This window comes from Suncus etruscus, chromosome 15, assembly GCF_024139225.1.
Source record: "Suncus etruscus isolate mSunEtr1 chromosome 15, mSunEtr1.pri.cur, whole genome shotgun sequence".
Classification (NCBI taxonomy): Eukaryota; Metazoa; Chordata; class Mammalia; order Eulipotyphla; family Soricidae; genus Suncus; species Suncus etruscus.
In genome coordinates this window covers 90,927,863-90,955,592 of record NC_064862.1, presented here as the reverse complement: position 1 = coordinate 90,955,592, position 27,730 = coordinate 90,927,863, and the positions used below count along the sequence as shown (strand labels likewise).

At 61.0% G+C, this 27,730-nt stretch overlaps 3 protein-coding genes across 3 annotated transcripts; 2 read left to right on the top strand and 1 right to left on the bottom strand.

Annotated features, from left to right (window-relative positions):
* Positions 1–208: 208 nt before the first annotated feature.
* Positions 209–4,603, bottom strand: NACC1 (nucleus accumbens associated 1). The gene is made up of 5 exons (XM_049788420.1): positions 3,636–4,603; positions 3,381–3,554; positions 3,183–3,288; positions 3,001–3,098; positions 209–2,270 (listed from the first exon to the last, which is right to left on the bottom strand). The coding sequence occupies exons 1-5, from the start codon at positions 4,564–4,566 to the stop codon at positions 2,017–2,019; spliced, it is 1,563 nt and encodes a 520-aa protein (XP_049644377.1). The 5' UTR covers positions 4,567–4,603; the 3' UTR covers positions 209–2,016.
* Positions 4,604–11,057: 6,454 nt separating this feature from the next.
* TRMT1 (tRNA methyltransferase 1) lies at positions 11,058–21,621 on the top strand. Its single transcript, XM_049788438.1, has 18 exons — positions 11,058–11,129; positions 11,345–11,615; positions 11,707–11,762; positions 11,990–12,138; positions 12,290–12,477; positions 18,409–18,524; positions 18,607–18,719; positions 18,850–18,998; positions 19,151–19,237; positions 19,338–19,407; positions 19,493–19,627; positions 19,710–19,795; positions 19,886–19,994; positions 20,071–20,147; positions 20,760–20,882; positions 20,961–20,966; positions 21,228–21,357; positions 21,448–21,621. Exons 2-18 carry the CDS (start codon positions 11,368–11,370, stop codon positions 21,595–21,597), a joined length of 1,992 nt encoding a protein of 663 aa, XP_049644395.1. The 5' UTR covers positions 11,058–11,129; positions 11,345–11,367; the 3' UTR covers positions 21,598–21,621.
* A 1,414-nt stretch (positions 21,622–23,035) lies between these two features.
* On the top strand, positions 23,036–25,357 carry LYL1 (LYL1 basic helix-loop-helix family member). Its single transcript, XM_049788433.1, has 4 exons — positions 23,036–23,046; positions 23,713–24,044; positions 24,141–24,229; positions 24,774–25,357. The coding sequence occupies exons 2-4, from the start codon at positions 23,734–23,736 to the stop codon at positions 25,178–25,180; spliced, it is 807 nt and encodes a 268-aa protein (XP_049644390.1). The 5' UTR covers positions 23,036–23,046; positions 23,713–23,733; the 3' UTR covers positions 25,181–25,357.
* Positions 25,358–27,730: the final 2,373 nt, after the last annotated feature.

Here is a 27,730-nt window from a genome sequence, read left to right as displayed (position 1 = left end):
GCATGCACCCTAGGTTAACCTGCAACTTCAGGTGGTCTCAGCCCCTAGGCTGGGGACCAATGCTGTCTGCACCTCATCCTTTTGGGGGCTATCTGCACCCGGATCCCTGCCAGTCTAGACCTGTCCTTGCTATGCACACAGGGTGCAGGCTGGAGGGGATACCCCGAAGTCACCCCCCAACGTCCCCAGCAGCAGGCACACTCAAGGCTTGTTACAAAGGCGTCGTTTATTCCGCCAGCAGCGCTTCACATGGCCCGCGGCGGCCGCCGTACAGTAGTCGGTGCCATCCCAGGGTGCGGGGCGGCGGGGCATGGGGGGGGCCTTGGCACTTCACGGGACAGACGGACAGCGGCCGGCTCAGGGGTCCGCCTGTCTGGCGTGAACGAGGTGGGGAGCGGCGGGACAGAGGGGGGGGGGCCCCCAGTCTCTGCGGCCTTGGTGGCATTAGTGTTCCTTTCCGGCTGCCCGGGGAGGGGGGGGTCCATGCAGCTCCAGGCAGGGCGGGGAGGGGCGGGCAGGGTCAGCAGCGGCTGGGGGGGAGTGGGGGTCACGGGGTGCAGGGGGGCTCCTGGGTAAGGCACAACCCTGTCTTTGGCTCTCCTGATGAGGAGTTTCCTCCCTGCACCCCTGCCTGGCCCTTCTCCCTGCAGCTCCACATGGTCCCGGGAGCCAGGGGTACCTCCTGGGGTCCCTGAAACAAGGGGGGTGGGAGGGAGGAGCTCCCCCAGTCCCTGCCCCCTCCACTAAGGCCTGGAAGGAGGGGAAGGCCCAGGGACTTCTGCTTCCTTTGGGGAGACCTGGCTGGAGCCCCAGCCCCGCCACCCACCTGTCGCCTCCCTATACCAGGATTTGTGCTTTGGGATCGTCGCTGGGGTGGGGCAGGGTTGGAACTAAGGTGCTTGTGCTTTAGCTGGGGGTATAGGTGTCCCACCCACTCGGGCTGGCGGGGTGCTGGCCCTCACCCCACCAGGAGCCCAAGTAAGGAGGGCCCACCAGCCGCTCCCAGGGGGATGGAGGTGATGGGGAGGGCGAGCTCTCGGGCAGGCTCCTGTGCGTGTTAGCGGTGACAAAAAAAAAAAAAAAAAAAATCAAACTCAAACACAAAAACCTGGAACCCCCTGGAGTTCAAGGTCACATGTCAAATCAAACTGGGCTAGGCCGGATGGGCCTGTCAACGGCCAGGACACCCTCATTGGTGTCCTTTGGGACCCCCCACTCTGAAGAGTGCACACCAAACCGTACCCCTGGGGGCTGCCCTTTAGTCTGAAAATTAAAAGGAATCCTAGAAGCGAATAATCTTCGCTAAAAACGAAAAGGCTCTATGTATGTACAGGGGATGGGGGGGTATATTGGAAGCCGTGTTGGGCTTGGGGACAGGGTGAGGGGACGGCCCCTCCCCTGAACCCATCCTACCCTGGCTGGCCTCCCATGCCTGCTAACCCCCTCAAGTGAAAACAAAGCCGCTCCTTGCACGCGCACACATCTTCCTGTGAGCCTTGCACAGTCCCTCACACCCCAGCTCTGTGCCCCCAGCAACCCGAACTCAGGCGCCCCGCACCCCTCCAGGCACCACAGCCACCACCTGGGTCCGATGCGGGATGCTGGGCCCGTCCCCCGTGGTCCAGCCGTGTCCCGCGGCCTCGCGACCATGCCCCGGTGTGGGGACACCCGAGGGAAACGGGAAGGCGCTTTCGGAAATGTGGAAGCACTGGGGGGATCTGGGTGCTGTGGGGCTGAGGGGCAGGGGTGGAGGGGTCCTGAGAACCCCGGAGGCCCTCTGCAAGTCTCGGGGACTGCCGAGAGGGGCAAAGGCTGAGGGACCTCTCCCGCCCAAGGGGACGAGAGCGTGGGGGCTTCCCGAGTCCCCGATCACTAGAAGTGGGGCGAGCACCCACCGCCACGCCGCCCTCCCCCCTGCACCCCTCAGTCCTCGCAGGCCCCGCTGGGGGTGGGGTGGGGGCAGGGGGTGGGGGGGCCGGGAGCATGCAGCGCCCCCCAGGGCAGGAGCTCGGCGGGTCACTGCAGGGCCTCGGCCGAGGGCCCCGCATCGCCATCGGCAGGGTCGAAGCCATGCTCGACGCCCATCATGTCCAGCTCCATCTTGCCCGAGTCGCCGATGAAGGCGGTGTAGGCGTCGCCCTCGGCCTTGAGCACCTTGAGCTTGGGCAGCCAGCTCTTGCGCACGACGCGCCGTGCGTTGGTGCACATGTCGGCCGCGATGGCGTTCATCTCGCTCTCCTTGAAGTTTGGGGCGAAGTTCTGGCAGTAGTCTGTGGGGGGGGGGAGAGGTGGCGCGGAGCCAGGCTCAGATCGAGTCCCCCTAGACAGCCCCAATCAGAACTCCAAGCCTCTGTCAGACAGTGCTCAGAGGTTCAGGGCTGGCTCCTGTTCTGTGCTCAGGGATCACTCAGGGGACCCTCCAGGTGGTTGAGGATGGAACCCAAACCGGGGATGGCTTCAAGCGAGGCCGGTGCTTCCATGGGTCGGTCCCAGGACACCAGTCTCAGGGCTTTCAACCTTTCATACCCACCCATGGTACCTGCCAGCATGGAATCATTTTGGGGCCCACCGAAGCAGAAACGAGCAACCCTGCTTTGCCTGGTCTGCTCAGTCCTGGGACAGAGCTAGAGGATAGGTGGGAGGCAGCAGGTATTTGCCCTGTGCCACTACGGCCCTGGACCCAGGCCACGCTGTGCTCCGTCATCCCTGAGCACAACAGAGCTGGTCCAGGGCAGCAGGGAAGGCACCCATGTCTCTCTGCCCCCCCCAAGTGCCCGGCTCAAGCAGGAAAGCAGCTTCCCTGGCTCAAGTGGCTGCCCTTGGCCACCTGGGTATTCCTGTGTGTCTGAATCTGTGGGAGTACACGTGTTTGTGCATGAGTGCCTATGTCTATGTGTGAGGTGTGAGAGCAGCGCGGGGAATGGTAGTGAACAGCCAGGCCGGGGTTTCGGATGTCCAAGGCTGCCCTCAGCCTGCCCCCTCCCCAGTCCCCATACTCACACTTGACGGCGTGCAGGACGCGGCTGTCTAGCGGCTTGCGGCTGGGGTCGTTGGTGGAGGAGCGGATGCCGGTGCCGCAGCTGTTGGCCAGTGTGTTCCTGAGGGTGTGCAGGGACGGGGCTGTGTGTCAGTGGCTGAGAAGCCCCCCACCGTGTCCCCTAGACCTGCAGGGCCGGACTTACCGGTCAAAGAAGGAGGCGAGCAACCGGCGCAGCAGGACCTTGTGGCGTGTCCCCGCGCTGACGTGGCAGTTCATAAGCTGGGCCCGGGTGATGTAGACATTGGTGCCTGGGTGGGAGCCGGGGGTGAGCTGCTGGTCAAGGCCCTCACTGGGGGGCTCCCTGGCCCCTCCCTCCCTCCAGGCCAGCCGCTTCCCCCACCTGTCACCAGCTCCAGCTTCTCCGAGGGATCCCCCTCGTCGTAGAGCTTGGGGTGGCAGCGGTTCCCAATCTGGTTGATGAGCTCAGCCGGGAGGGATGCCAGGTCCTGCCGTACCCGGATACGGTTCCGGGACTCGGGGGTCACCTGGTCGGGCAGCGCCTCCACCTTCTCCGCTGCGGGGGGAGAAGGGCTGTGAGGGGGTGTGGGGGCTGTGAAGGGGGTTGCAGGCGGGGGCAAGGGCACGGGGTGCTCACCCATGGGCCCCACGTTCATCATGCTATACATGGTGTACATGCTACATATCTGCCGGTACTGCTCCTCGGCGCCCTCCTCCCCCACGTCCTCCTCCTCGTCCTCCTCGTTGTGGTACGAGCCGGGGCTGTCGCTCGTGTAGGCGCTAGACGTGCCGGGACTGGTCCGCTCCGATGTGCTGGGCCCGCTGGCCACGGGGCCTGGCGCTGCTCCAGGGCCCCCTCCCACCGCTACTGCCGGGCCTGCCCCCACGGGGGCTGGCTGGGGTGGTTGCGGGGGCTGTGGGGGGCGGCCAGCCGCCAGCTCGGGCGCCGAGAACTTGGCCATCTTACGGCTGCCACCGCCGCTGCCGCTGCCCTCCTTCTGCCCGCTGTCCCACAGGCGCTTGGCCACGGGTGTGCACTGCACGGAGTCCGACTCCTGCTGCTCCGTCTTCACCCTCGACACCAGTGGCAACGGCGTGCCGCAGGCTGGCCAGCTGGATGTCTGTGCCACGGGGCTCTGCGGCTCGGAGGGCGGTGCGTCCTCAGCGTGCAGGCCCTGCGAGTCGCAGCTGGGGGAGCTCACCTTGAGGAAGAACTCGGTGCCTTTCTCCATGATCTCCTGGATCTGCAGGAAGCCGGCCGTATACATGAGCAGGAACTGGTCGCCCACATTCATGCTGAGACGGCCAGTGTAGCAGAAGCTGAGGATCTGCTGGAATGACTGCGGCTGCACGGCGGCCGGCAGCTCCACCACGGCGCTGCGGCTGCTGTTGAACAGGTCGCGGAAGTAGGAGCTGCTGGCAGCCAGCACAGCGCGGTGTGCCTTGAACGCGTGGCCCTTGACCACCACCGACACGTCGCAGTACAGGCCCTGCAGCCGCTGCTCGTTCAGGCACTCCAGGATGCTGTTGCCGAAGTTGGGGATCTCCATCTGCAGCGTCTGCGCCATGGCGGCGCCTGTGGCGGGGCAGCAACAGGGAGAGATAGAGAGAAGGGGGGCAGGTCAGGCTCAACACTGGTGGACATGGTGCACACATAGGGAGGGGCTAGGGCTGGGCCCGAGCACTTGGAGTGACCCTAAAACACAGAGCCTCCCCAGGAGAATCTGGACAGCGGGCTGGCCTGTGTGCACGACCAATTGGAGACGACGAAGTTAATCCTTGGCTCTGCTCTTTTGGGGAGCACTGAAGGGCGACCCCCACTCTGAAGACATGGAAGCCTTGGGGCCAGAAAATGGGATTCCTTCACCCCGTGTGACCTTAGGGCCTATGGGGCACAAAGACGGGAGACGGGGGTGGGGGGGGCTCACAGAAACACCCTGGGCACTGAGCATCTGAACCACCAATGCGGGAAACACAAATGAGTCAACAGGGGGCCAGAGAGATATTAGGGGGTGCAATTCCCCAGCCTGCAGTTGACTGTGGCTAGTGAGTCGCAGTGAGTTTCCACAGCTGATTCCTCTCGGAAGTGACCCCAAAAGTCACGTGCACTCGAGAGGCCCCACGCTGCACAGGGCACCCCATCTGCTGTGTCACACGGGCTAGGGTTCCCGAAGAGAGATGGGGCACAGCAGGCTGGGCAGATGGAGTACAGGCCCTGCCGTGGGAGGGCAGGGCCGAGTCCCCGCACCACCGGGTCAGCCCCTGAACAGAGTTGGGCTCCCCCAAAACCAAAAGATGAATTGCACCAGGCAAAGACACTTTGCCCAGCAGGCACTGATCCCCCCTAACAGACCTCAACATTTGGGCTGGGGTCCTGGGGCAGGTGTGGTAGCCCCGGCAGGGCCAAGTCCCAGAGACCACCCCACTGCAGTCTCCGTACCCCACTACGTGTGGAGCAAGGAGTGGGGAGTGGATGGGAGGGGACCGGGATCCCTTGCTGAAAACCCCCCACTGAATCCTGCTTGCCCAGGGGTACAGTGCCATACCCCAACATCACACAATTCGGCATACTTAGCCCCCTCATCTTCTGGGGGCCCCTCTGAGCCAGTTGGGGCAGGCGCTTTCCATTCATGACTCTCCCCATGGACATGCCACAAATACCTACCACAGCAATGCCACTCTGGGCCAGTCCCCATCAGAGAAACTGAAGTACCGAGAGGCAGCAAGAGAAGGAACCCTGGCCTGGAGGGGAGGCCTGATCCAGGATCTTCAACAGCAACCCTGGCTGGGCACCCAGTCTACCATCTCCGTTCCCCAGAGTCCCAGTAAGCCCACTCCAGCAGCCTCGCTGGCTTCATTTCCCTCCCTGGCCCGGGCCAGCGCCAGAGGCCCCGGCACAGTTTAGGGGTGAAGCCACAGGCATAGCCACCAACAAAATCCTCGTTGTTTGTCTAGATTGGTTTCTGGGTCACCCTGGCAGTGCTCAGGGTTCACTCCTGGCAGTGTCTGGGGGACCCTATGAAATGCCAGGGATCAAGTCCGGGCTGGCCGCGTGCAAGGCGATTGCCCACCCTGCTGCTGCTCCAGCCCCAAACCCCCCTTCATCTTATCCTGTATATCCTGAGGCTTGGCCAGGCTGGCGGCAGCCTCCCAGCATGCAGTGACCAAGTGCCCCACTCTAGCAGATGAGGAGCACAGATGAAAAAAAGGGGTTATCTAAGCCCCCCAGCACAGCTTTCCTGCTCCATCACCCTAGGAGGGAGCCATTGGTGTGGCCCCCCTGCCTGCTTCATGTGGGGGCAGCAGGTACAAATGCCCTGAGGAGACACGGAAGTAGGGGGAACAGTGGATACCAGGACCTTCTACTGAGGCTCCCAGTAACCATCAGTCTTCCCACCTCTAAAAGAGGAATGTCTGGGTGGCCCCCCAGGGCTTTGCAGATGAGACCCCGTGTCCCCGGACACGAGGCAGCCCAGCCTCTACCCTGTGTTGTGCTCAGGGCCGCTGAGACTCAGCCGGAGGTGACGCCACCCTCAGGGACCCTCAAATGTCGGAGAAGCAGCATCGCGGGCACCTGGGGGTTCAGCCCCTAGAGGCCCCCTCGATACGTGTAGCAGAAATGGAGCCTGGCACTAGGCACCGTCTGGGGGACCCTAAGCTCAGAGAAGAGTGTTCAGGCAGGGCCCCTGGATCTTGGGAACAGGGAGCAGACAGTGGGCTCTGTGGTGCTGGGGACTAACGATCCAGGGGATGAGAACACGGGAAGAGGGCTCCCTGCCACCCAGAACCGAGGATCCCTCTGCATGGCAAGCACAGGTACAGCTGCAAGATAGGGCTCAAAGCGCCCTATCTGGATACCCAGAACGTTCCCTCCCATGGACTTCTCAAACTCAGGGTCTCTGCTGTCCCAGTGTCTGGTTTCACTAACGTTCTCGCTGTCCTTGCTCTGACACCCGAACTGAGGTCTGCGACCCCTGGAGCAGTCCTGGGATGACAGTCCCAGTTTCTCGAATAGAGAAGGGGGCCCTTGTGTCCCTGTGGGTGCCTCAGTGCTCCTGAGAAAACGATGAAGATTAAAGAGCGAGGAACACCTCTGGGGTCAAGGCTGGGCCGCCCACACTCCCTGGCCAGCCCCCCCCCCAGCCTCTGGTGGCCTCGACAGACACCCCAGTCCCTCGGGGCCCTACTTGGCAGCAGCCGGCATCCGGCCAGCCCTGAGGAGGGCAAGGCTGGTCCCCCAGGGCTGCTGGCCCGGATCCGACCCCTCCCGGAGCCAGGAGGCCAGACAGAGGGAGGAGGCGGGATGCAGGACGCAGGCTGTCATTACAGTGTAAACTGGAATTTGGGGCTCCCGCCCCGTGGTGGGCTGGGCTGAAGACTCGGTGTGGATGATCCCAGGACACCTGCCAAACAAGAGCCAGTAGTGTACCTCCCAAAAAGCGGGCCAGTGGGGGACACAGAGGCAGACGAGTGAGAAAGGGGGGCAAAGAGGTCCAGGAAGAGACAAGTGAAAAGGGTCCAAACTAGGCCAAATGCAGCTGCATCTCCCCCTCTGGGCTCCCAGAAGGGACAGGAGGAAATGGGGTATCTGGGTTCTGGGCACCCCAGGAAGATTGGTTCACAAGGCTGCTGGCCCATCTCTTAAGAGATGGGGCAGCTGTGTTCAGGGGAAGGTGGGGGAAGAATCCAGCCTCCCACCCACAAGGAGAGGTCAGCTAGGGCCACCGACCTGTCCAGTGACTGGGGCCCAAGCCCAGCTGGGACTGCCCACAGCACCCCAAAGGCGGCTTTGGCTCACCAGGTGGCGGTGAACAATCTGTGAGCTCATCTGCCCCCAGCATGCTCCGCGGGGCTGCCCGAAGGCAGAGCCCCAAGGCCAGCGCTGGGTGGAGGCCCGTCTGGCTTCTGTCACCCTCCGTCACCTCCTGGGGTGTCTCTGACACCCCAACCATCCCCAGCGCTTCTGGGAGCCCTCAGCTTCCAAAAGCAGGTGCCAGCTTAAGCAAGCCCCATCTTGGGACTTGATCCACCTGACTTGGGCAAAGTATCTTGGACCTCCCCGCAACCTCCTTGCAGATTTCCGGGGTGCAGAGGGAGGTGGCAGGCCCGGGGTAAACAAGCTGCCCAAGCTGCCGGCTCTAGACTCTTTCCCAAGCTGCCCACGCGAACGCCCACCCGCTGGCCAGCACCGGGCACAGAGATACCCGAAGGGTAGGTAGGTGGGGGAGAGGCCGGACAGCTAGCCCGAGGGGTGGTCAAGGCGAAGAAACCCCTCCACTTGCCCCAGATCTCACCGAGCGAGCCAACCACCAGGTCAGAGAGCAAGGGGGTGCTGGAGCAGGGCGAACCCACTCCGGGTGCCACGAGTTCCTGGGGGTCCCCCGGGCCCCCCGCAACACTCCCAAGTTCAGAGTCGGGCGCAGCAGCTCGAGAACCCCAGATCCGCAGCCCACCGCCTCCTCCTCTCCCGGGCCCCCTCACCTCGCCTGACCCCGCCCGCGGCTCCGGGCCGCCCCCCGCCCGCGGGGCCGCCCCCCGAGTGTGTAACCCGAACCGGGCGCGCCGGGCCGGTACCTGCCGGCCCCTCCCCGCGCCCTCCCCCGCACCCCGCCCGGCCCCGGCGCGCCTCGCCCCCGCCGCCCGGCCCGCCGCCCCCCGCCGCCCCGCACGGCCCCGCCGGCCGCTCCGAGCCGGCCCGCGCCGCCCTTCGGCTTCGGGGTCCCCCGCCCCCCACCCCGGGCGCCCCGCCGCCCCGGGGAGACGAGGCCGGAGCCGGGCCTGGCCCGGGCCCGTCTCACCTGCGCCGCGGCCCGCGCTCCGGGGGCTCCCGGCGGGCTCCGCTGCGGCGGCTGGGGCCGGGCCTGGGCCCGGGGCGCGCCCCGCCTGCGCCGGGGCCTCGGCCTCCGCCTCCGCGGCCTCGACGGCCTCCGGCTCAGCAGCAGCGGCAGCCGCGGCGGCCATTCATTGTGGGCCAGGCCGCCCCAGCCGAGCGCCGAGCCCTCGCCCGCCGCCGCGCCGCCGCCGCCGCCGGCCCGGGGAGGAGCCGCCGCCCGACACGCCCCGGCCCGGCCCCCGCCGCCCGACACGCCTCCCGGCAGGCACGGCCGGTCGAGCGCCGAGGGCGCGCCGGCGCCTCTGGCCTCCGCCCCCTGGACACGCTCCGTCCCTAGGCCGCCGCCCCCCACCCGGCAACCTGAAGGGTTTTGTTTAGGCTCTGGACTCAGGCAGTAACACCCTAAGGGGTGCCCCGAGATAGGAACACACACACACACACACACAGAGGCAGTAACACCCTGAGTGCCCGAGATTAAACACACACACACACACACACACACACACACACACACACACTGAACACACACAAACCCCGGAAGGGGGACGGGGGTGGTTGACTCCAAGATCTGCGTTCTGGCAGTAACACCCCAAGGGGGGCCGAGATTGATCACACACATACAAACACATTGAATACACACACACACCCCGGATGAGGGGACAGTGATGGGTGACTCCAGGATATGCGTTCAGGCAGTAACACCCTAAGGGGTGCCCCGAGATTGGACACACATACACACACACACACACACACACACACACACACAGAGGCAGTAGCACCCTAAGGGTGCCCGAGATTGAATACACACACACACACCCTGGACGGGGGACAGTGATGGGTGACTCCAGGATATGCGTTCAGGCAGTAATACCCTAAGGGGTACTCGAGATTGAAAACACACATACACACACAGACAGTAACACCCTAAGAGTGCCCAAGACTGAACACACACACACACACGTTGAACACACACACAAACCCCGGAAGGGGGACGGGGGTGGTTGACTCCAGGATCTGCGTTCTGGCAGTAACACCCTAGGGAGGGCCGAGATTGATCACATACACACACACACATTGAAAACACACACACCCCGGACGGGGGACAGTGATGGGTAACTCCAGGATATGCGTTCAGGCAGTAACACCCTAAGGGGTACTCGAGATTGAAAACACACACACACACACACACACACACACACACACGGATAGACGGAGGGTAGGCAGCGTACACACACACACACGGATAGACGGAGGGTAGGCAGCGTGCAAAACAGCTCCTCCCCACCTTTGTGAGTTCGTGGAGGGCAGCGATCATGCTGCAACAGTTCTCTGTACCTTTTTAAGGTAGGAATCAGCCGCCGTATCCACACACCCAAACACTCACTCAAGTCACCGCAAGTACGAACAGGGCATTAGGGAGAGGAGACCTGCTCAAGATGACCGGGCAAGTGATACAGAGGCGCGGGGGGGTTGGGGGAGATCAAGGCCGGGATTCCAAGCTCGAGAAGGGGCAATAAAAGCTAAGTTTTATGATGTTACCGTTCTTTAAAGCATCTAACCTGCACGGACTACGTAACTCTCACCACAACCCAACAACGAATGCCCACTGTGCAAACGGGGGAACTCAAACACAGCGCGAAGAACAACTAGCAAGGCTAGCAAGGCCAGCCGGGCGAGTCACTAGGGCAGGCACCCACTGTCCTACAGCACCAGGCCCTCCTACTCTTTTCTCTGTAAGAGCCTTGCACACTTCCCGGGAGTCCTATCGCTTGGCCTTAGCTGTACTTTGGAAAATTCTTATTCAACGGGCAACTCTGCAGGTGGGAGTGCCAGGCCCATCCCTTGCACTGTGCCTCATCCTTCCCCCCCAAAAGGACCGACGGCCGCAGAGTTCAAGTAACTCGGTAAGACTAGCATTTAACATCAGGACTTGGGATCTGAGCTCCAATTACTTCTGCAGGCTGCAACGAAATCATGTGTTTCCAGCACCCAGAGGCGGCGGCCTTTGAAGATCCGTCCTGTTTTGAGCCACATCGGCCTATTTGTGTAAAGGAACCAAAAGCAACAGCCTAGAGGGGAGCGGATATGTTGCTATCCACCCCACCCCACCTCCCCAAAACAGATCAGCGCGTTCAGCCAGGTATTTTGATACCCGCCGCCCGCCGTAGGGCGGCCCCGCCGATTGGCTGGATCCCGTCACGTGACCCGCCCTCCCACTATGTCAACATGGCGGCGCCCAGCTCCTAATCCGGGAAACGTGCACAGGGACGAATTGGGGTCTCGGGGCAGCCGGGCAAGGTGAGGAAGACCTGGGCGGCGTGCTGAAGACTCCGGGCCCGGGGAGGAGCCGTTCGAAGGCTTCCGGCGTCGCCGGGGCCGGCTCCCTGGAGGTCGGAGGCTGTGCACCTCCGGGGCTCCCGACCGCCGTCTTTACAGAGGCGGAGGGAGGCCACCGGCTGGCGGACCGCAGCCCAGACCGCTCCCACCGCTTTCTCCCTAGTGCCCCGAATCAGGCCTGGTTGGGCGACGCCCTTGGATGTGCTGTGTGAGGACCGTCCTGTGGCTAAGCCGGACACTCCGCTCCGCCCGTCGTGCCCGCAGGACCGGCCTGATGGACGGGCCGCCTTCCCCAGCCCCGGTGGAAAACGGCGCCCGGCCCCACGACGAAGAGCGCTCACCTGCCGCCCAGGAGACCATGGTCACCGAGGGGGCCGCCCAGATCGCCTACCCCAGCGCCAATGAAGTCTTCTACAACCCGGTGCAGGAGTTCAACCGGGACCTGACGTGAGCTGGGGCCGGGGGGCAGCCGGGCGGCGGGGCGGTAGGTCTGCGAGGAGGCGGAGGGCGCTGCGGGCTCACCCTGCGTCCCCCGCAGATGTGCTGTGATCACCGAGTTCGCACGCATTCAGCTTGCGGCCAAAGGAATCCAGAGTGAGTGGTGGTCGGGGCTCCCGGTGGGCGGGGGTCACACGGCGCTCGCCCGGCCCCGCCCCTTCTCCCCGTAAGCCACAGAAAGGTGGCCTTGTTAAAGGCGAGGCCGGGGCTCGGCTCCCGCCGCCTTCCCTTCCCCAGGCACTTTGGGGATGGGGTCGGAATAGCGTCTTTTGTATTCTAAAGCGCCGAGCTGGGACGTTTCTCAAAGGGCGCTTTGCCTACAGTCAAGGTGCCCGGGGAAACAGACTTGCAGAAGATGGTCGTGAACTTGTCGGAGCTAGAGGAGGAGCTGGCTGATGGGAAAGCGGAGGACAACACCCAGGCCTGCAGAGACCAACCTGCCAAAGTCGCTGTTGTCGGGGAGGTCTGCGAGGTGGGGACTGATCCCAGGAAGTAGCCCCTGGAGTCTGGTGGGTGATGAAACGAGAAAAGAACTAAAGGAGGTGGTTTGGGTGCTCCTTGCCCTCCACCCCAGCTGAGATGCAGGTACAGGTCTAAGTAGGATTTACCCCCTACACACACAGGAAGGCCTCTGGGTGCTGGAGGGCCTGGCGGCCTCTGGCCTCCGCTCCATCCGCTTTGCCCGAGAAGTGCCGGGGCTCCGGTCCGTGGTGGCCAATGATGCGTCCTCCCGGGCTGTGAATCTCATTCGTCACAACGTGGCACTCAACGGCGTGGCCCACCTGGTGCAGCCCAGCCAGGCAGATGCCCGGTAGGTTTGAGACAGCAGCACTTGGGGCAGGAAGGAACATTCTGTAATAAGGATGCTGGCAGTGGGAGGTCCTATCCTGCCTCTACACACTCCCCAGCAGGGAGCGAGTGAGCCCTTATGCTGGACCAGAAATGGCGAACTCGAGTCTTAGGCATTCGCTTCAACGTTTACCCGACACAAAAGCCCACCAAGTCCATTATTCTAGGCCAGAAATGAGAAGCGTTAGGACGTTAGGACAAGGAGTGACCCCTTATCAGACAAATGAGTTCCACTTGGTTTTACTTCTAGTGATTGGGGGTAGTGGTGTGCCCAGCCAGAAGTGCTCAGGGGCTACACTACTAGTTCTGAGGGCCATACCAGACAGTTGTGGGTATTCACATGCCATGCAGGATCTTGCCACCTGCCTCAGTCTCTGCATTGTCCCCAGTCCTCCTTTTTGCTTTGTATTTTAGAAGTGGCATTACACAAACCATTATCACTTTTTGTTTACTTCTTTGGGGCCACACCTGCTGTGCAGTGCAGTGCTCCAGAATTACTCCAGGCGGTGCTCAGGGGACCATATGGGATGCCTGGATGGAACCTGGGTAGGCTGTGGTGTGCCAGTCAAGCGCCCTCCCCCGCTGTACTATGGCTCGAACCTTCTACCATGTCACTTGAATTTGAACTTTATGGCAAAGAAACCCTTGTGTTTTTTTTGGGGGGGGGTGGGTCACACCTGGCAGCACTCAGGGGGTTAATCCTGGCTCTATGCTCAGAAATTGCTCCTGCAGGCTTGGGGTACCATATAGGATACCAAGGTCTGAACCGCCGTCCTTCTGCATGCAAGGCAAACGCCTTACCTCCATGCTATTTCTCCAGACCCTCGTTTTTTTGGGGGGCGGGCCACACCCATTTGATGCTCAGGGGTTACTCCTGGCTAAGCACTCAGAAATTGCCCCTGGCTTGGGGGAACCATATAGGACACCGGGGGATCGAACTGCGGTCCTTCCTTGGCTAGCGCTTGCAAGGCAGACACCTTACCTCTATGGACACCTCTCCAGCCCCTGGTTTTTTTTTTTTGTTTTTTGTTTTAAATGAACACTTAAAACCCAGTTCTAGCTTTTGTGTTCTGGGCTCCTTGAACCCTGGGTATTGGATTTGCTTAGGGTCTGCCCCTAATTACATTTGCCTCACCCCTTCCGCTTTCTTTCAATGATCCTTGGTGGACTCCTAGTCCTGCCTTTCTTCACCTGGGGCATCCATTATCTGGAACAAAGTTGGTAATTAAGGGGGAGAGATGGTAATAGGGAGTGTATGTTGGCCTTGTGCTTGGGCCTTGCATTTGGGTTGAATTTCCAGCACTCCACAGAACCCCCTGACCCTACCAAGGGTGATCATTTAGCATGTCCAGGTGTGGCCCTGAAACCCAAAATCAGTAATTTTCAAAGCAGACAGACAGCTGCAGGGGTTTGAGTGACCTGTCAGCTAGGTATGTGGGATTTGGGGCACTTTTGTTTGGGTGCTCTTTTTAAAATTTGTTTGTTTGTTTGTTTAGGTTTTTAAGCTACACCCAGAGGCAGTCAGGGGTTATTCCTGGCTCTGCTCTCAGGAATCTCCTGGCAGGCTCGGGGGACCATATGGGTTGCAGGAGCTCAAACCTGCATCAGTCCCTGGTCAGCAGCAAGCAAGACAAACACCCTACCTCTGTGCTCTCACTCCAGCCTTTGGCTGCCCTTTATAAAAAGTTACCCTAAGGGGGCCGTAGCAGTGGTGAATGTGGTAGGGCATTTGTCTTGCACGCACTAACCTAGGACAGACCGTGGTTCGATACCGGCGTCCCATATGGTCCCCCAAGCCAGGAGCTCCTAGCTGGGAGTAGCCCTTGAGTGTTGCTGGGTGTGGCCCAAAAACAAAAACAAAAAAAAAAAAGAAGCTTGTGCTTTAGTGCCAAGTACTGATGGGCTAGAGGATGAGTATGGTAGGGAAGGTGCTGGCTTTATATGCACCAATCAGGGTCCCATCTCTGGCACCACCACATATGGTCCTGTGAGCACTATGGGGTATGGACTAGGAGCCAAAAATGTAATAAAAAAAGAGGGCTCGGAGAGATAGCACAGCGGTGTTTGCCTTGCAAACAGCCGATCCAGGACCAAAGGTAGTTGGTTCGAATCCCGGTGTCCCATATGGTCCCCCGTGCCTGCCAGGAGCTATTTCTGAGCAGACAGCCAGGAGTAACCCTTGAGCACCGCCGGGTGTGGCCCAAAAACCAAAAAAAAAAAAAAAAGAGAGAGAGAAAAAGAGGGCCAGAGAGATAGCATGGAGATAAGGTGTTTGCCCTTTCAAGCAGGTCATTGGTTCGAATCCCGGCATCCCATATGATCCCCAGAGCCTGCCAAAAGCGATTTCTGAGTGTAGAGCCAGGAGTAACCTCTGAGCGCTGCCGGATGTGACCCAAAAATACAAAAAAAATAAAGAAAGAAAAGAAAAGAGGCCGGAGAGATAGCACAGCAGTAAGGCATTTGCCTTGCACGCAGCTGAATTGAACAGACAGTGGTTCGAATCCCGGCATCCCATATGGTCACCCGAGCCTGCCAAGAGTAACTTCTGAGCACAAAGCCAGGAATAACCCCTGAGCACAAAGCCAGGTATGACCCAAAAATCTCCCCCCAAAAAAGAGAAAGAGAGACTAAAATATTGACTAGTAAACTCTGTAGGGAAAACACACCTTAAGGAAAATAAGTAAATAAAAGGGCTTTCTTTTTTTGTTTGTTTTTTGTTTGTTTTTTTTTGTTTTGTTTGTTTTGAGGCCACACCTCGGCGGTGCTCAAGGGTTACTCCTGGCTATCTGCTCAGAATAGCTCCCTGGCAGGCACTGGGGGGTGGGGGGGGGAAACGACCATGTGGGATGCCGGGATTCGAACCAACCACCTTAGGTTCTAGATCGGCTGCTTGCAAGGCAAACACCGCTGTGCTCTCTCTCTGGCCTCAATAAAAGGGCTTTCTATGATATCGTTAGGATCTCCCTTGATCAGTAATCCAGAAATAGTCACTTCCACTCTGAGGATGTTGAAAAATAAAAGTGAAAGTGGGCAGGCTGCAGTCTTGAATTTGGGGGGGGGGGGATACACACCCTTGGACCCTTGGTGCTCAAGGCTGACTCCTAGCTCTATACTCAGAGATCACTTCTGGGGGCACTCAGGCCACCATCCACAGTTCTAGGGATTGACCCAGTCTGCTGTGTGAGGCTGGTGCCTTCAGCCTGTGCCATCTTTCCCGCCCGTTGGAATTATTTTTCTTAAATGTGAGGTCAACATGTTAGTGAGTGATATGGCAAAGTTTTAAAAATCATTTGGCAGGGCCGGAGCAATAGCACAGCAGTAGGGCATTTGCCTTGCACGTTGCCAAACAGGGACTGACCCGGGTTCAATTGCCAGGAGTAACCCCTGAGCACCGCTGTGTGTGGCCCAAAAACAAAAAACAAAAAATCATTTAGGGTGCGAGTGGAGTGACTTCTCAGCTTGGACCCATCACTTACATGTTTTGTTTATGGTTTTTATGGTGGGTGATAACTTAGAGGTCAGATCTGCTGCCTTGGCTTTGTAGAAACTGATCACATCTTAAGTCTAGTTTTCAGCAATCACCCTACAGCAAACCCCTGTATTGTGGTTTTAAATTCAAGGCCAGGGTCTGAGAGGTGTTAAAAGGCTCTTCTTTCTGTGGCCTTCACTCTGTAGGATCAAATCTTGGTTACTGGAGCACCATGTGACAGAAAACAACCCCCCAAAATACCAAAACCAAGTGCAAACTCCAGGGCCAGAGCAATAGCACAGTTGGAAGGGTGTTTGCCTTGCACACAGCTGACCCAGGTTTAATTCCGACATCCCATTGGTCTCCCCAAGCACCTCCAGGAATGGTGTCAGAGCACTGAGCCTAAAACTGAGTGACTCAGTTTCAGAATTTATTCGGGAATTAAAAACTTGATTAAATTAAGAGGTAACCACAGAGCATCGCTGGGTGTGGCAAAAAAAAAAAACAATCCCCCTCCCCAAGGCTAATCATCCCATGGAAATGTATTTGCATTTCCTCACCTGGGGGCAAATGAATTCACCTGCTGGACATGGCCTCACCCACAGTGATACAGTGATTTCATCTTCGGCTGAAGTCCTTGGGCTGCCTCTGACCTCCTACCTTGGGCAGACCTTGTGAACCAGTGCTCGGGGCTTGCCTTACCCACAGACACTGACACTGACACCTTCCCCCCACACACACACACAGTTCATTTAAGCTGTCCCACCAGGTCCAGGGGTTCAACTTTTTTTTTCTTATCTGGTTTTTGATTTTTTTTTTTTTTTTGGTGACACCTGGCAGCACTCAGGGGCTACTCCTGGCTCTATGCTCAGAAATTGCCCCCTGCAGGCTCAGGGGACCATATGGGATGCCAGGATTCGAACCAACTTCCTTTTGCATGCAAGGCAGACACCTTACCTCTGCTATCTCTCTGGCCCCTCAACTTTTGTTGAGTTTTTGGGCTACACCCAGCAGTGCCTAGGGGTTACTCCCGGCTCTGCACTCAGACTTGGCGGTGCTCCTGCTCGGGGGACCCTATGTGATGCCTGTGATCATACCCCAGTCTTGCAGTGGGCAAGGTAAGTGCCTTCCTCGCTGTGCTATCGCTCTGCCTCATAAGCCCCACCTTTGAAGCAGGATGCAACTTCGGGCCCATTTTCCATATGTGGCTGCATCTTTTTTTTTTTTTTTTTTTTGGTGGTTTTTGGGTCACACCCGGCAGTGCTCAGGGGTTATTCCTTGCTCCATGGTCAGAAATTGCTCCTGGCAGGCACGGGGGACCATATGGGACGCCGGGATTTGAACTGATGACCTCCTGCATGAAAGGCAAACAGCTTACCTCCATGCTATCTCTCCCGCCCCGTGGCTGCATCTTTTAAAATGAAATAAATGAGAGGCTGGAATGATAGTACAGTGGTAGGGCGTTTGCCTTGCATGCTGCTGATTCAGGACAGACCCGGGTTTGATCCCTGGCATCCAGTATGGTCCCCCAGCCTGCCTGGAGCAATTTCTGAGTGCACAGCCTGGTATGGCCCAAAAACCAAACAAAAGAAATGAGACCAGAGCGGTAGGACAACAGATAGGGCATTTGCCCTGCATGCAACCAACCCCGGGTTCAATCCTCGACATCCCAAAGAGTCCCTTGAGTCATCTGAGTGCAGAGCCAGTAGTAAGCCTTGAGTCTTTGTTATGGCCTCAAACCCAAAATAAAACAGAAAAATAATTTGGGGGGATTAAACCAACCTGGAGTTTGGGTGTTCTGCAGTGCTAGGACACGCTTTCTCCCTGACACCTGAAATGATTATGTTCCAACCACTGCGGGGTTGGAATGCCTTCGGATCAGCACCTCGGATCAACCTCGTTCAGGTCAGGCCGAAAGCCACAGGCTGTCAGGTTACTTGATGTGCCGCAGCCCCGTGATTGGCCGCAAGCGGGATCTCAAGTGGCTGAAGCTGGGGCCAAGAGAGCCTGGGAGGTTGGTCATAGCACTTGCCTTGCATGTGTGAGGCCTGAATCATCTTCCCACCCCCAGTCCACCCCCTGATAGCCAAGGGTTCCCCAAGCACCACCAGCAGTGACCCTGGAGCATGGGGCCCCGGGGTGACTCCAGAGACCCTGAAGCACGGAGCCCGGGCAACCCCGGAATGTGGTGTGTATGGCTCCATCACCTAAAATTAGAGGTTGAATGTTGGCTGAGGCTGCATCCCTGCGGGATCCTGTAGTCATGGGCCTGCGGGTAAACTGAGGCCAAATCGCACCGCCCTGAGCCTAGTCAGAACCAGAACCTGAGTTGCTGGGATGCATGGGGTGGGGTGGAGGATGGAGGAGTTGGCAGCCTGGGGGTGAGGCAGGCTGCGAACCTGACCTGGTCCCCACTGTCCTCAGGACGTTGATGTACCAGCACCAAAAGGTGTCAGAGCGCTTCGACGTCATCGACCTGGACCCCTATGGCAGCCCTGCCCCGTTCGTGGACGCGGCCCTGCAGGCTGTGAGCGAAGGAGGTGAGGCACCTGGGGTTGTGGTGGGTGGGTTGGTGGGGTCTCCGGTGGGCCTGGTCTCACCTGCCGGCCCCTGCCCCCCCAGGTCTGCTTTGTGTCACCTGCACGGATATGGCGGTGCTGGCAGGGAACGGCGGGGAGACTTGTTATAGCAAGTACGGGGCCATGGCCCTCAAGAGCCGCGCCTGCCACGAAATGGTGAGTCCCCCACCTGGCCCGTGCGCCCCGCGTGCCTTTCTAGGCCTTTCTGCACACCTGTTCCAGGCAGTGCTGGGGTGGGGGACCAGGTTGATCCCCACCCCCTGCCTGCCCCGCCGCCCCCTCGCAGGCGCTGAGGATGGTCCTGCACTGCCTGGACCTGCACGCCAACTGCTACCAGCGCTTTGTGAAGCCTCTGTTGAGCATCAGCGCCGACTTCTATGTGCGTGTCTTTGTACGGGTCTTCACGGGCCAGGCCAAGGTCAAGGCCTCTGCCAGGTGAGTTGGGGCTGGAGGGGTATGCCAGGATGGACAGCGGAATGTCTGGGAGGTGGGTGCGTGCATGGTTTCGCCCTCCTTGGGGGTGCAGAGCAGCATGAGCAGAAGATGGAGTGCAGGCACCTTTGAACTCAGGCGCTCCCTGTTCCCAGCAAGCAGGCGCTGATCTACCAGTGTGTGGGCTGCGGTTCCTTCCACCTGCAGCGCCTGGGAAAGGCGTCTGAAGCCAAGGGGGGCCGGTGAGCCTGGGGGACAGTGGGTTAAGGGTGGAAGCCACTGCCCAGGGAAGCCCCTTGGGTCTCAACGCCCCCTTCTCCATGACTGCTTCTCTCTGCACAGAGTCAAGTTCTCTCCCGCCTTTGGGCCCCCCGTGGGTCCAGAGTGCGAGCACTGCGGGCAGCGACACCAGGTGAGCAGGCGTGAGACTTGGGACTGGTTTTGGGTGGGGCAGTGGGGGTCCCAAGGGTGCCGTGCTCACCCAATTCCTCTGGCAGCTTGGCGGCCCCGTGTGGGCCGAACCCATCCATGACCTGGACTTCGTGGGCCGCGTCCTGGACGCCGTGAGCGCCAACCCAAGCCGCTTCCATACCTCCGAGCGGATCCGCGGTGTCCTGAGCGTCATCACCGAGGTGGGGGCCTGACCAGGGCTGGGAGACCCTCCTTTTCCCACTCCCTACTCCCCACTCCAGCTCGTCTGTCCCCGCCTGGCAGGAGCTACCAGATGTGCCTCTGTATTACACCCTGGACCAGCTGAGCGCCACCATTCGCTGCAGCACGCCCAGCTTCCTGCAGCTGCGGTGAGTCCCGGGGGCAGGGATATGGGGCCACACAATAGCCCCCCCACTAGGGGCTCCCGTGGCCCCCTCTAACCACCTACCCTCCCCCAGGTCTGCCCTCCTCCACGCTGGCTTCCGGGTGTCCCTGTCACACGCCTGTAAGAACGCAGTGAAGACGGACGCGCCCCCCGAGGCCGTCTGGGATATCATGCGTTGCTGGGTGAGGGGGACCGGCCTGCTGGGGTTCCCCGGGGAGGCGGGCTCAGCATCGCCTGACCTCTGACCTGTGTGCCCAGGAGAAGGAGTGTCCGGTGAAACGCGAGCGGCTCTCCGAGAGCAGCCCGGCCTTCCGTATCCTTGCGGTGGAGCCCAGGTAGGGGTCAGTTCATGTAGTGTAGACCCAGCACAGGCAGGCCCCCAGCTGGCCCCTTCCAGGGGCATCCAAAACCACTAGGACTCAGGCCCTGACTCTCCCATCCTTGCGCTTCTCCCCCATGGCCGCCAGAGGGCGCCTGCGAGCAAACGAGTCCAGGCAACTCCCCCCACCCTCCTCGGTCTAGAACCTTCCATGGCTCCCCAATTTATTTATTTATTTATTTGTTTGTTTATTTGTTTATTTATTTATTTTTGGGTTTTGGGCCACACCCGGCGGTGCTCAGGGGTCACTCCTGGCTGTCTGCTCAGAAATAGCTCCTGGCAGGCACGGGGGACCATATGGGACACCGGGATTCGAACCAACCACCTTTGGTGTTGGATCGGCTGCTTGCAAGGCAAACGCTGCTGTGCTATCTCTCTGGGCCCGGCTCCCCAATTTTAACCACTCGCCCCGTCTTGATCGCACTTGACACTCGAACCAGCCACAGCCTCACACTCCTCGTCTACACTCATGCCTACCCTGTTGCCCTGGAGATGAAAATGGATCTCTAGGACCCAGATTAGGGCCAGAGTCCGCCCGTAATTCCCCCTTTCCCGCTCTCTCCCCCAGGCTTCAGGCCAACTTCACCATCCGGGAAGACGCCAACCCCAGCTCACGCCAGCGGGGACTCAAGCGCTTCCAGGCCAACCCTGAGGCCAACTGGGGGCCCCGACCCGCGCACCCAAGGGTAAGGTCACATGGTTGTGGGGAATGGGGTTGTGAGGGGTTTATGGCTGGGGACAAAGCATTTGCCATTTGCATCGGGTGGAGCCCGGGGTTCCCCACTCACTCCCAGTGTGTCTGCAAGACGGTGTTCGAAGCCCATGATTTTCGATGTGGTTGGTTTTGGAGCGCCCTTGCCCCCCAACCCCATCCCAGCACAGCTGGTCGCAACCCTGAAGCAAGGAGCCAGCTTTGAATCACACCCCAGAATCACAGGGTGTGATCTAGAAAGAAAGGAAGGATTGGGGAAACCACACATCCCCAGAGCAGGGGTTCAGCGCTGTCCATCTGCACATTCTGGTCTCACCGGCTCAGGGGTCAGGCGTCCAAGGCAACCCTGGAGGAAAAACGGCGGCTGCGGCAGAATAAGCGGAAGGACCTTGCTGAGGACCAGGTGCAGCGGGCCGAGCACCTCAAGACCTTCCCCTGCAAGAAGTTCAAGGAGGTGAGGGGCCCCTAACTCCCCACATGCATGCAGGGACTGGAATGACGCGTCCTGGTGAACCAGCAGCTCAGACCCTCCTTCCTCCACCAGGGCACCTGTCCACGGGGGGACAGCTGCTGCTACTCCCACAGCCCCCCAGAAACCCAGGCCACCGCAGAAGCCGACCCCACGGACTGCCAGGAGACGCCCACGGAGAACCCCCCTTGCCCTGGGTCCCCTGCGCGACCCCAAGTGGATTGAGCCAATAAAGAGATCTCTAACCTTGCTTGGCTGTTGCTTTGGGGTTGTGGGTGTGGGTGTGTGGGGGGCGAACCCTGGGCTTAAGATGCCTGCCAATCTGCTGGTTTCTGGGTGTCTGGGAGCGGGGGACACTCCGCGGCACTTTCCCAGGCGGCCACAGGGCGGCAGCCGAGCCCCCTCGCCGACGGGGCGGGCAGCGTCCACGTGGCCTCGCGCCCCGCCCGCGGCTCTCTCCGGGCGCCCCCCAAGCCAAGCCTGCCTTCCCCTCCCCGGGGTGGCCCGCGGTGGCGGCGTGGCGGAAGCCAGGCCGGAACCAGGCGCTTGGGGCGCCCGCTCCGGACCAGGTGCTTCCTGCCTTGGGCGCCAGCCCCGCCTGCGAGGGGACAAAACGAGCCTCGCTCCGTGCATTCATCCCCCTATGGGTGGACAGACTTGGGAGGTGCTATCCCGGACCTCCTCTCTGGTTCTGGACTTCTTGCGGGGTTCAGAGGTTCTCCAGCACCCAGCAGACTGACCCCCAATCAGCCAGCACCCCTTTGCCCCTTGACACCCACTCTCAGCCAGTACCCTTTCTTCCTTGACCTGGCTGAGGGCCATGAAATCAGGCTCTCAGGAGCTCATGCCCACAGCAAGAGTCCTGGAAGGTTCTAGATTCTGACAGCTGGGTACCCCAGCCCCTCCATCCTCTGCGCCTGGCCAGGGAAGGTGGTTGAAGTGGCATGTAGGACCCAGGCCGGTCGCCCCAGCCCCCACCCGCGCCAGGCTGCCTCCAGCCTGTACCCCGCAGGGATGGCAGCTCAGAAAAGGGGAACCAGGCCTGGTGAGTCGAGGTGGCCTCCCGGATCACGAGGGCCCCCACCCCCGCAGGGCCGGAAAGGGCGCATGAGGGGGTGGCTGGGGTGCACCAGAGCTGGGGCGATGGTCCCTTGCCTCAGTTTCCCCTCTGCTTTGGGGGCGCCCCGCTGCTGGCTGAGGCGGAGGCCCAGGCACCCTCCAGCGTCGGCGGGTTAGGAGGGTGAACCCCGAGGGGAGACCCGCCGAAGGGGCGGCCGGGGCGGGGCGCTCCCAGATCTCCGCCCCCTCCATTTCCTCCGGGGTCGGCCCGGCACCTTATCGGGCGCGGCCAGGCGGCCTGGTCCTTATCTCTGGACGGCCAGCATCCTCCGGCCCCGCAGTCGGGCCAGCGGGAGGAAACCGGGTCGCGGGGAGGGGGGGCGGAGAGAGGGCGGGACTGGCCGGACCTGCTCACTTTCCCTGGGGGGCCCACGTTGCCACCATCGCGGCCTGCGGCCCTGGGGAGCCGGGCCAGAGGTACCGAGGGACCCCCAGGGTGGCCCGCAGGGGCGGGTGGCTTCCAGGCCTACGGGACCTGCTGTTGAGCTGAGAGGCCGGAGTGGCTCAGGGCCTGCCCTGAAACCAGAACCTGCAGGCATTAGGACCAGCGCTGGGGTAAGCAGGCGTGCTCTTGTCCTCATTCATTACTTCATCCATTCATTCATTCACTCATTGGGGGCTGGTCCCAGTGAGAGGCCTGGGAGGTTTCCCCAGGGCCTGTGCAGGCTGGCCAAAGTGGGGTGTTGGAGGTTGGGGGTTCCGGCCAGGATTGGGGCCTATGGCCTGAAGCCCTGAGTCCCAGCTAGATGCTTGAGGGCACTGGGGTTCGCCGTGGCTGGGGTCCAAGAAGACCTTTCCAGTGGGGAGTGCAGTTAAGCTCATTGTGGGGGTTCCTGAGTGACAGCCAGGGATGTGGGGGATTGGTAGCCTTGGGGTGCAGGACGTCACACTTGGCTGGATCACGTGATGTCCATGAGGGGTCTCAGGCTGCAACTTCAGGGCTCTAGAGACCATCTGTGTGGGGGACCCGCCATTACCTCCTTCCTCCCTGGGTGCTGACACAGTGGGAAATGGAGACCCTCATATACCCCCATTACACAGCACCCCCCCAGGTCACTTGTATGCCTGCAGGGTGGTGTGGTGACCCCCTCCCATGTCTTTGCACATCCCCCATTTCACTTTTTGGTAGCCTGCCCAATCACCCCCAATTCCCTGGAGGGTCCTGTTGGTCTCAAGGGGGGTCTTTAGCCCCCCTCCACCAGCTTCCTTCTCTCCCCACAGGCAAGTCCCCTATTGGCGTCCATGTGCCCACCCCGGCCCCAGGCGGACGGGGCCCCCACTATGACCGAGAAGGAAGAGATGGGGTGCGCCCCCAGCCCCGCGCCTGCTCCACCCCCACCGCCGGCCTCACCTGGGCCCCCAGAGGTGGATGAAGGGGCCCCTTCAGGCTCCTCCCCCCCTAGGCTGCACCCTGGGGTGCCGGTCATCAGCCTGGGCCACTCCAGGCCCCCTGGGGTCGCTGTGGCCGAGCTCAGTGGCCTGAGGCCGTCCCTGCAGCTGTCTGCCCCGCCCCCGTTGGCCCTGCACTACCACCCTCACCCCTTCCTCAACAGGTCAGTGGGGGCGGGAAGCCGGGCAAGGGTGGGGCGGCGAGTGGGGCTCAGGGTGGGGGCGCCCCGCAGGCATTATTGACCGCTGCCCCCTTACAGCCTCTACATTGGGCCAGCAGGAGCTCTGGGCATCTTCCACAGCAGCAGGCTGAAGCGACCCAGTCACTGTGAGCTGGAGCTGGCTGAGGGTGAGTGGGGGTGGGGATGGGGGTGGGCCCAGGGGCGCCCACATGCCAGCCCCGGACCTCTGGGACTCCACTTGCTTCCCCAAATGCATGGGCGAAACCAGGCACCACCTCTTAGCAGGCCACAGTGGACCATGGGCGTATCCGCGCCAGGCTCTGCAGGGCAGAGAGAGGCGAGGCCATGAGGGCTGAGAGCCCTCCAGGGGACCCCCTCCCCACAGAGCTGCAGCCACCCCACAGGGCGTGCCTGCGGGCACCCAGCCAGGCCATCCAGGGCAGGCTCTCCACCTCACTGTGTCCCCAGGCCAGCAGCAGAAACAGGCTCTGGGGAATCTGTGCCATGGGTGGGGCCCCCCTCTTGCAGAAGCTGAGGCGCAGAGGCGGTGGGGAAGTCCAGGTCTCCTGGGGCCGACCCAGCAGCGCTGGGGTGCAGCTGTTCCGCGCGAATGCGGTGCAGGTGGCGTGCATGATGCATGGTGCCTGGGAGGGGCGTGCAGGCGCTTTGCCCCTGGCTCCACGGTGCGCCCGGCCTTGTCCCCGTCCCCAGGGCACCAGCCGCAGAAGGTGGCGCGTCGCGTGTTCACCAACAGTCGGGAGCGCTGGCGCCAGCAGAACGTGAACGGCGCCTTCGCCGAGCTGCGGAAGCTGCTGCCCACGCACCCGCCCGACAGGAAGCTGAGCAAGAACGAGGTGCTGCGCCTGGCCATGAAGTACATCGGCTTTCTCGTGCGGCTGCTGCGGGATCAGGCGGCCGCACTGGCCGCAGGCCCGGCCCCGACCGGGCCCCGCAAACGGCCGCCGCCGAGGGGCGCAGAGGACGGTGCGCGCCGTCGGGCTGAGCCAAGGGCGCACCGGCCACCGCCAGCACCTGCAGGCCCCGACGACAGTCACCCGGGCGGGACAGGCCGGCCCATCAAGACAGAGCAAGGGGCCTTGAGCCCCGAGGTGCGGTGACATCCAAGGGGGCCGCCTCTGAGCCCCGGGGGCGCCGGGGACTCGTCCATCCCATTCGTCGACGAAAGGGCGCGCGCTGCGCTGCACCTGCTTGGAGGCGAATTTCCCACCCAGCCCGGAGGGGAGCCGAGAATGGGGGTTCAGGGAGGGTCCAGAGACCCTCTTGAGACAGAGAGCGGGTAGCCATGGGGGTCCAAGTGATTCTCTCCCCCAGGGGCTGGTTGGTCGCCGGGAGCCGGGCGCCCAGTTTGGGTTCCTCCAGGCCCACTCCAAGGGGTGCTTGGATTTCTGGAAAGGGCTCCCCCGTTCCTGACCGGGTTCCCCGGGGTCGGTAGGTCGCCGCTCGCTCGACAAGGCTCTGGGGGCGCTCTTGCTTTTTGTTTGTCTTTATTTCTTTATTTCACATACACATTAGCCATTCAATGGAGAAGCCGGAGAGTCAGGCGGAGATGGTGTAACAGAAGCGCAGTGGCGGGGGCGGGCGGGACGGGCGGGACGGGGCGGGCACGGGACGGACGGGCTGGCTGCCTACTTGCATTCCGCTAGGACACTGAAAACCCAGAAAACAAAACAGACAGTAAACTACCCTTGTTTCTTATGTATCTCAGTGCAGAGACGGGGTGGAGAGGAGGGCGGGTGGGGCGGGCGGGCTGAAGGAGGGGCGCTAGGGGAAAGCACACCAAATCCATTAGTACTATATATAGAGATACTCGTCTATACTGCGTTTCTTAGCCTAAGAAGAAACTTGTTCGACGGGTCGGCGGCCTTGGCGGGCCACGATGCTGGTGCTAGTCGGGCGGGCGCACGGATCTCCCGGGAGGGGCCTAAAGAAAGCCGGGCTGGCCCAGGCTGGCTTGCGGGGGGGAGGGGATAGGGTGGGAGTAGGGGGTCGGGTGGGGAGGGGTTTCGGGGTGACGGGGATATGGGGAGGGGGCGCCCCGAGGGAGGGATGGGGGAGCAGAGGCGAGTTGGGGTGCCCCTCGGCTCTCGGTTGGGGGGGACAAAAAGTTCTCTTGACTTTATTGCTCCTTTATTTTTTTTCTCTCGTGGGTGGGGGGTAAAAGAGGGGTGGTCGTGGTTCCGAGTGGGGTCCGTTTTCAGCACGGTCGGAATGGGGGGGAGGCGGAAAAAAGGGGGGGTCGTCTGAGCCACCGGCCCCTCTGGGACCCAGAGCGCGGCGTCCGCTCGCTCCGCCAGCTCGGGGATGAGAAGAAGGCACTAGGTCGCCGGCCAGCGCGGGGCGGGGTGTAAGGCAGTCGACCGGGCTGGTTTGGGGGGACAAAAGGGGGGTCTGTCCTGGAGCAGCGGTTTGGGGGTTTGGGGACCGGGTGGGAAAGGTTTTGGGGAGGGGGAGAAACTACCAACTTGCCGAGCGCGCTCCTGATAATGCTGGTGAGGGTAAAGTTGGCGTCTGGCTCAAAGCGGGGCGCTCGGGGCGCAGGAGGGAGGCAGGAAGACGGGGGGGGGACTTTGTTCGTTGGCGTTGACCTCTGCGGGGTGGGAGGAAGAGCTAGGGACCCCCCCCAATCCTCGCAGCCCCGACGGGAAGGAAGGAAGGAAGGAAGGAAAGGGGGCGAGGTTAGGGCCCCGCCGCCGGCCTGTCCCGTCCCGTCCAACTCAATTCGGGGATGTGCGCGCGATCCTAACCAGCGCGCGCTGGAGGGGCTGAACCGGGTCCAAACTGGGGCGCAGTATAGTCGGGACGGATGGGGGTGTGTGGGGGCAGTCTGGATAATTCATGTAAGAAGCACCAGGGGTTTAAAGTTTCATTATCTTAAAAAAAAGAATCATTGCCCTCGTCCTTGTCTTTTTTGTGTGTGTGGTCGTGGGTCTGTGTTGCGTGCGTCGAGTGTTTGTTGGGTCTGCTTGGGAGAGAACCAAGCTCTAAATAATGTGAACGTTTCCTTCAGCCCTTCCACCGAGAACGAACGACGGAACGAACAAAAAACAAAACATAAACGAACAAACAAAAAGAAAAAAAAAAAAAACCCTCCCCAGAGCATCCCTCATCCAGGCAGGAAAAGCGATTAAAAAAAGAAAGAAAGAAAGAAAGAAAGAAAGAAAACGAACAAAAATTAAAGAAAACCCCGAAAGAAAGGCGGGAAACCCCACTGGGCTGTTAAGCCCAAGCGGGGCAGGGGGCAGGCCCGGTTCTTTTTAGCGTCCCCGGAGCCGCGAGGACAGGACAACAAAAATAGAATTTTCTTTCTTAACAATCTCTTAACATACAAAGATAGGAAAACTCTGATGCATTGCACTTGGTTCAATGAAAAAAAAAGTTCATTATCCCCCGATATATGGGTTCCTTTCTCTCTTTCTCTCTAAGCGCCCACGTCCCCGCTCGCCACCCGTGGGCCCGCGCCTGCCCCGCACCGCGACCCTCGGGAAGGAAAAAGGGGCACCTCCCCGTCCCGGCCCAGCTGGCCTGCAGCTGCCGACCTCACCCGGAATGGGCGCCCGCAGAACCCGGGCCCAGGCGGGGAGGCCCCACGGAGCCCGCCGACCCCGATCGTCTGGGAGGGAAGGAGGGACGCGAGCGGCCAGGCAGAG